Below are 8,979 nucleotides of genomic sequence, written 5' to 3'. Positions count from 1 at the left end.
TACATGTCAGTGTAGCAGTAATTGCTTGCTATATCATGCTATGTTGAGACCTAATTTAGAATGATCGTACTCAGATCTGAACGTTACAACTGTAATAAAGGCAGGGAACATTGCTATCCAATTTCTCTCAATTTCCTCTTCAAAATGGCATTAGCTCGATGATGCTTTTTTCGTCTGCGGAATTGAGAAAGGATAGTCTAGGGTCGAAAATACTGACGAAAGTACTGACGCATACATTTCTTTTCTTTAAACCGTTCCTAAAGAACTGTTATCGAACATATCTAGGAGTCATTCTCAATGACATCTTTTATATCTATTCGGGTCATTATCATTAATATTAACAAAATGTGATTATGATAATAAAATATACATTTTACGCAGGTAATCGGAAAAAATATGTACTTAAGTCTTTGTGTGCAAAATTGCACTGAACAACAGGTGTATACGGGGGGGGGGGGGGGGGGGGTAGGGGGCTTGGGGGTACTGGACTTCCAAAATCCGCAAATAAGAAAAAAAAAAGAAAAGAGATGAACAAATAATGGGTGATGAATGATATCATTTTCTAAATATTACATGAGAATCTATCGCAAAATTGGAAAGGTCAAAATTTTCGCGCGCTCGAGACTTTTTAGAAATGTTTCCTCACACGCCAGGCCGGTTGTGCCTCTTCAAAAATGTTCGGCTCACTACGTCACTGAACAGATGATCGTAATATTTTTACTCTTTCCTTGTCTTTTTGTACAAGTGAAACTAAGAAATAAATTGTGGTTTGAGTACATGACACAACAGTTTCAAATGATCAAAACTGATAATCAAAGCGAATTTACAATGGTTTCGACGTTACAATTCCACTATTCTTTATATCTCTCTTCCTTTCTTTTATTCTTCTCTCTCCTTTTTTTAAAACTACTACTACTACTACTACTACTTCTACTACTACTACTACTACTACTACTACTACTACTACTACTACTACTACTACTACTGCTACTGCTACTGCTACTGCTACTGCTACTGCTACTGCTACTGCTACTGCTACTGCTACTACTACTACTACTACAACTACTACTACTAGTAGTACTAATACTAATAATACTACTACCATTACTACTACTACAACTGTTAACTACTTTTGCTACTGCTATATTAACTCTACTAATATAAATTACAATATTTCCCTTGATGGTTGATAAAACCCATATCATCGAAATTCTAATTTGACTGGCTATACCAATTAGTCATTATCTTCTTATTGCCATGATTTTCAAAAAGCACGCCGATTATTCCCTGTTTTTCGTTATACGACACACATATTAATATAATTTTCTTACTCATTTTTCATTTGTTTCATTCATATCATTCACTCACATTCATTTTCTTGTCAAAATACTAAAAAATAACAGAAAATGAACAAAGGTCAACAACATGAGATTTTTTCATGTTTTATTTGGTTTCAAACTTAACAGATTGGATAGGCTTTCAGTTCAGTAGAATATATTCACAAAGTACATGATATACTTCACATCAGCAGTTGAAATAAAAATAGCATGGATTCTGAATAGCATTTCATTTTCATTAATTTCAATGAATGGGTATACTCACACATTTGGCAGCGTACGTACTGAATGAAATAATGCAGATTATTCAAAAAGGTTTTTTTTCAGCAAATGCAACTTTCAGTTCAATTTGGCTACGGATTAGGGTACATTCTAGTGATGAGAATACAGCATTGATAATGCAACATTATACATAGAGGCAAATTGGGAGAATGTGATAGCATCATAAAATTTAAAAAAATATTTAAAAACAATGAATGAGAGACAGGGATTGTTCACATCTAAAATATAATAAATAAGCTTTAAAAATAATAAATGTACATTGAAGGGTAAAGTCCACCCCCAAAAACATGTTGTTGTTGTTTGTTGGAAATTAATGGCGACCAGTCATATTTGACTATTACCGCCAACTCGTTAGGCCAACGATTATTTTCTTTCTTTTCTTCGACGTGTCCTTTAAAATCGTTCCTCTCCTTTCTTTGTTTTTTTTCTAATTATTATTATTATTATTATAAAGACTATCGTATCTTACAGGTTACCGCATGATCCCGTCCCTTCTTACGACACCGTCCAGACGGTGATGATTTGAATTCATGGAGAAAAATATCAAAATCATGGTACTGAAATTTTAGAGATTAAAATTTTGATGAAAATGAAGGAATGACATTAATAAGTTTTGCATAGTTTCACATGCCTACAACAAACAGTACGAATGGAAAAGCAAATGTTATTACACATTCATGATTCCTTGTTTTTCATTGCATGGCATTTCAAATATATATATTCTCACAGGTTTTGTTGTATAACCTTGTTTTACATCATTTGAGGAGAAAATGGAAATAAAATATGAAATGAAAAAAAAAAGTTGTGTGTGATATCTACTCTCTCCTGTACATTGTATATACTGCCCATCTTTTGCAAATTATAACTAACTTGTGAAATCAAGTGAAACTCGAAAATATCTTATTTTTCATCCAGTTTTGAGGAAAATCGTCAGTGCTATGCTTTTCAAATTTCTGTTAATGAATATTCGAATAAATCTGATTGTGGGGTGGACTTGCGTTTAATTTAGATTTGCCTTGAAATGTTGTTTGTATGAATGCACTCTAATTGGAAGATGCTTTAATATAGAACTGTTTGCTTCATAATTACACATGTACTATAACATAAAATTCATGTCTTCTAGACCTTGTGTACATTAGTTCACCATTTGCCATCTTCAATTCAATACGAAATCTGAACAATGCATACGTAAGTCAAGGATCATCCATACATTATTATTATAATAATGTACATTCTAAATGATTTCACATTACCCCCATTCTCAATTACTTGAATGCATCCATGATTTGAATAAAACATCTTTGAAGGTGTTCTCGGGTTTAAAAAAGCTGATTATCTTTGGAACATGAACCGCAATGTCATCTCCCATAAAGAAACATTCCTAAAATAAATACGTACATGTAAATTTGAATGACAAATGAAGTCTACCCTGATAGTTGTTTAAAGTGCAGTGAATTTGGGAGAAAATATAGGGACAGTGATTTTCTATTTTTACCTGTCAAATTAAAACAGAAAATCCATTTTGGTTCATTATTTTCATGTGAAAATTCATTGCATTAACCTTTGCAAAATGGAATTCAGATTTGTGCTGTGTACATTTTGGATGCCAAAACAGAATTTTCATTTTAGATTTAAGTTTGAAAAGCAATTACACTGTCCCTACACATGTACTTCATAATAAATCATGAATTTGTATAATATGATTACATCAACCAATAACAAATTAATTGCAATTTTTGATGAGATTTTTCAAGGTTCTTTGCAACAGCACGACACTATAGTATATCACCTTTTCCCAACGTCCAATCATTTTTCTATCGTAATGGTTATTGCAAATTATGTTGCTATGAAACAATCTTCAATCATCAAATATATTCATCATATTAAAATGCAACTGAGTGGCATAAATTGTACATAACATTATAGGTAAATGGTATTTTCTGTTCCACTAATAGAAACTCTGAAATTATACCTTTCTAAAGTTTGAATGAATGTTCAAATAAATAGCTGAATACAACTTTAATAAATAGAATAATACTAGTAGCGGTTTTCTTTTATATTCTTTCATTTCTCTTCCTTTCGACTTCCCCTTTGAACACCTTATTCCCTCTCTCTCTTTCATTCTCTATATCCCTCTGCTTCCCTCCCTCTCTTCTTTCCCCTCCTCTCTCCCCCATATCCACTCATTGCTGCCTTTCATTCTTCTTTACACCCCCTCTCTCTCTCACTTCTTCTCTCCTTTCCTATTATCTTCTCTCTTGCCCCCTCCTCATCTTTCCTTCTCTCTCCCATAATCCATCTCTGTTCCTCTGCTAACTCTCTCTCTCTCTCTCGAAGCCCAGTTTATCCCTTGAACTTCACAATTACTCGTGGCCATAATCCGTACGCATAAATAACTAAAATAAGTGGATATAGCCCATTGAGTATCTCAATATTACCATTCCTGTGAACCACCATTTGCATGATACAATACATGAACAAATTCACTTGTTAGATTTCCTTGCTAGTTTATTACTAGTTTAATACAGCCATTTCCCTTTCATTCTGACCATGTCTATGGATATAAATTAAACATCATGCAGAAAATATATCTGTTCATTTTGAGCTTGCATGCATGTGTACAAGTAATGTACACAAAAATTCCTCTGTTCATTTTGAGCTTGCATGCATGTGTACAAGTAATGTACACGAATATTCCTGGGAACTATACATTTTTATCATATTCTGGGTAATAATGGATGGGACAAAGCATACAGAATTACAGATCTGAATGGAACCATCATTTTGGGACGGGATACGTAGTAGATGTTGCAGATTCGGTAGTGTGGAATACGGAAGAAGAAAAAAATCAATTGGAATTGTTCGGCCTCAATGCCAACCGATGCTTAATTTCCAATTATCGCACTGGTCGTCCCATTAATTAACCAATACAGATTTCACGCTAGATGCTGATGAATGGGACAATACAAGGGAGACATGCAATGGTACTGTCTGGGAAGTACTGACTACTTATGACGAATAGGAGAGCCAATCAACTTGCAAGCGATCAATCTATGACAACGTTCTAATTGATGCAAGCATAATGTTGCAGAGAATTAGCCATGTACTGGACATGTACATTTAGAACATCAACTTAAGCTGCATGCACTCCTCTGAATGTAGATATATTGCATAATAATTCTTCATTAATTATAAAATCTGTACGAATATCACAACCTGATTGTATTGATATATAGTCATATTCTCGATTATGTACATCCAGACTTTTATAAATATCTCATGAAGAAAATAAAAAAACAACTCTAAAATAATGCTATAATATAGTACATAGCTTCGATGGTTTGTTATTCTTGTTACTGTCCTTGCTTTTCTTTTTACTGCTTGGTCTCGACGACTTGCCTTTCGTCTGTGGGGGCGGTAGGACGACGGGCGGTTCCAGCCGCTTTCGCTGCAGCCTGTGCAGCGCGATGCGGTAGGTTCCGGTTATGCTATTGCGCGAGTCCTGATCCCGCGTGCTCTCCAGCTGGTGGTCCTCGATACCCAGAGCCTTGAGCTGATCGAGCACATTGAGTTCTTCGCCGCTTGCGGAATCTCTCCTGAAGCACGGTGTGAGGTGATAAGATGGATGGGGTGGTGGGTAGTCTTGACCTTGTAACCAAGTGGAGTTCTTGATCTGTTCAATGGTGAACCTATCTCCTGGGGGCTGCTTCAGGACGTTCCGTATCAACTGCTGGCAGTTACTTGATACATACGACGGAATGGAAAACTGACCATCCAGGATGCACTTTTTCAGTTTAGCCACCGTGTCGGCACGGAATGGCATCACGCCAGTGATCATGAAATAAAGCATGATTCCTAATGCCCAGGTGTCCACGGGCGGACCAATGTAGTTCTCATCCTTGAAGAGTTCTGGAGCCGCGTACGGTGGGGATCCGCAAAATGTATTCAGAGTGTCACTCATCTTGCAATAAGTGCTAAAACCAAAGTCTCCAACTTTGACGTAGCCATTGGCTGCATAGAAAACATTCTCAGCTTTCAAGTCCCGGTGAATTATATTCTTCGAGTGCTGCAGTTTAAGAGGGAAGATAAAGACAGATAGAACATAAGGTCAAATGCAAAGAAGACAGAGGACATCAACAAGAAGAGGATGTTCAAAGACAGAACAGTAATTAAACAAACAACCTTTTTTTATCTATCGGAATGCCTCTTCTCATCCAGTGTCAACATTGAGAAGTGAATAGCCTGCGAGCGAATGAACAACAAACAAGACGTCCGATACACATTCTATTATAGGTCATCAAACACTTCATACCGCTTCTCATTAAAAGTGATTAAATTGGAACCCCGAAGCCAGGACACACATATATGTACAAGTATCTTTCATGTCAATACCGGTATCAAAAACTAATTTGGTCAGACGTTCCAGGCAGTTGAGCGACACCTTAATGAACAATTAAGAATGTTTTCATTGCCTGAGATCACCCTCAATAGAGTTTGTTTCATGTCAGGACTCGGGAAGGTGACCTAATTAAAAAGAGTAATAGACAGCCACCCACCAGCCATGTCTATGTCTGGCTTTATTTTTGAATCATTAAACAACTCTTTCATTAACAACAAACTGCAATTTTACGAATGCCTTCAGCAGTGCAAACGTTTTGTGTATCACAGTGATGCAATTCTTGCAAGTTCATGAACATGTTATCTATCTACATGTACATATACATGTAGCTTTTAAAAGGTCAAACTAGACTTTAACAATTCTTACAAGGAGAACTGGGAAAAGAAAAGAAGAAGAAAAAAAACTGAAGTATTAAAAAGAGATGATTTGTGTAATATTCATTTACAGGAAGGAACACTGTTTCTTGAAGAATATACAGTGTAAGGTGCAATATTAAGTTTTAATTTTTTCATCATAATGGAACTCGTGAGTATCATCACAAACTTCCATGAGGATTTTCACAAAAAAATCCTGCACAAAAGATGTTCACTATAATCAAAGTATGCCACTAAAATATGGATACAAAGGATATTTCACAGCATTAAATTTTCCTCTAGTCTTTTTTTTCCGCATATTTGCACATGCATATCTTTTATGAAATGGTGAGACAATGGTTAAGTTGGCTGTGGGATTTTGAAGAAATGACAATTTGAGATCTGCGTGTGCTAAACTACTACCTATATTGTATTTTGAATGGAATTCCCAAACATGTAGGCAGTCTAAAGGGAAGAATTTGCAGGTACTCCGATTCCGAAATGGGAAGGGAGAGGTGGAGATTTCACGATGAGCCTTTAGTAAGTTCACATAGGAATTTGCTCTCAGCCATTCAGTTTTTCACTAGATTTAAAAGGGAAAATTCACCCTGATAATATTTTAAAGTTAGTTTTAATAAAAGCAGAAAATTCAGTGATTGATGAAAATCTGTCAAAGTTATGAACATTTTGATTTTGTAACATCACAGACAAGAACTCCATGTATTATGCTGATAACTGCCCCAAATTACATTCTCGCAAAGAAAATGAACGTGATTTTATTTGTGTGGAGGATATACATGTACATGTATCAACACATACATCATTTCATATCCCTTTTTAAATGTAAAGATATCTGACTTAATTTTTTTTTCAAATGAGTTTTTGGAAAAGCTGATCGCATAAAAGAAACATCACAAATTAAAAAAAAATTGAAAATTTGTTACTCTCTTATTATATCCTTTGATTGGTTTCTGTCAAAAAGTCTACAATATTGTCCTCTATTTTTCTGCTTTTTTCAAAACCAACTTGTCGTCAGGTTGAACTTCCCCTTTGACAGTTGGCATTAAAAAGAATTAGACTTTTGTCGTGAAACTCTCCATGTTCTCTAGTCTGCAGGCACAGACCCTTCAGTTGGTTTTCGCAATTCGCATAGTGCATAATGCAGAGTCTGAAGTAGTAAGACTAGATTCACTGTTTACTGTGGCTGACTATCTTAAAGGTCAAGTCCACCCCAGAACAATGTTGATTTGAATAAATAGAGAAAAATAAAAAAGCAATTTGCTGAAAATTTCATCAAAATCGGACGTAAAATAAGAAAGTTATGACATTTGAAAGTTTCGTTTATTTTTCACAAAACAGTGATATGCACAACTCAGTGACATGCAAGTGAGACAGTCGATGATGTCCCTCACTCACTATTGTTTGAATTATACAATATTTCATTTTTTACAGATTTGACAATAAGGACCAACTTGATTGAACCATATAGTATTAAACAATGCTAATTGCACATGTTCAGGAAGGAATTAATCGTTGTTTCACATGACAACAGGGAGAAAATTTGAATATTTCATATTTCACATAATAAAATACAAAAGAAATAGTGAGTGAGTGATGTCATCAGTATCCTCATTTGCATACCGACAAGGATGTGAATATACATGTAACTGTTTTGTGAAATTAGGCGAAACTATAAAATATCATAACTTTCTTATTTTACATCCGATTTTAATGAAATTTTCAGTGTTATGCTTGTTGGATTTTTCTCTTTTTATTCAAACATCTTGTTGTTGAGGTGGACTTGTCCTTTAATTTGACATAGGAAGAGAGTTTGAAGTCTAGTCTTCACTCCAGACATGGTTTTGATTAAAGTGTCAAATATGAGTTGGTGCTTGCAGACTCCCTTTTCTCAGTTGATGCAACTCTCTCTCCCCCCCCCCCAAAAAAAAATGGAAGTTCTTTGAACTGGGAAGCATTTAGATGCATTCACGATCCACTCACCATATGGTAGACAGCTGAGATAACCTGAGCATAGATGGGCTTGCATTCCGCTTCGGCAATCTTGCCTTCGTTGGAGATCTTGGTGAAGAGTTCTCCCCCAGGAGCGTACTCCATGACCAGGTGGAGCTTGGCCAGCGTCTCCACCACCTCGTACAGCCGGATGATGTTGGGGTGGTGCAGTCTCTCCATGCAACTGATCTCACGGGAAAGGAGCCGCTGGGTCTTCTGGTCCAGCTTGGTCTTGTCCAGAATCTTTATTGCTACTTTTTCTGCAAGGAAAAAGAACAAGAGTTGGATGTGATGTAAAATAGATAGGGAATCAAGAAAAAAAATCTTGGGATTGGACGTGTACATACATGTATATGTGGGTTAATGTACTGTTAGTATACATATATATGCAAAAAAAAAAATATTAGATGCATGTAAGCTGGCTTCATATTTTTGCTTTTCGTCATCCAATTTCAATAAAGTTGTATTGTTTCAGGAAATCAAGATGATACAGTCTTCACAATACACTGATTATAGAAATTACAAATTTACAGATGATCGGCATGATCAATTAAAGAAAAAGATAACAAAGGTCCCAAATAAAAAGGGTGAAAAGGCA

General features: G+C 35.5%; 1 protein-coding gene across 1 annotated transcript; it reads right to left on the bottom strand.

Annotated features, from left to right (window-relative positions):
• Positions 1–1,426: 1,426 nt before the first annotated feature.
• Positions 1,427–8,741, bottom strand: LOC129271306 (serine/threonine-protein kinase NIM1-like). The gene is made up of 2 exons (XM_054908684.2): positions 8,373–8,741; positions 1,427–5,685 (listed from the first exon to the last, which is right to left on the bottom strand). Exons 1-2 carry the CDS (start codon positions 8,724–8,726, stop codon positions 4,933–4,935), a joined length of 1,107 nt encoding a protein of 368 aa, XP_054764659.2. The 5' UTR covers positions 8,727–8,741; the 3' UTR covers positions 1,427–4,932.
• Positions 8,742–8,979: the final 238 nt, after the last annotated feature.

Source organism: Lytechinus pictus, chromosome 11 (assembly GCF_037042905.1).
Source record: "Lytechinus pictus isolate F3 Inbred chromosome 11, Lp3.0, whole genome shotgun sequence".
Classification (NCBI taxonomy): domain Eukaryota; kingdom Metazoa; phylum Echinodermata; class Echinoidea; order Temnopleuroida; family Toxopneustidae; genus Lytechinus; species Lytechinus pictus.
The sequence above is the reverse complement of the archived record's forward strand: the minus strand, read 5'-3'. Positions and strand labels throughout refer to the sequence as shown.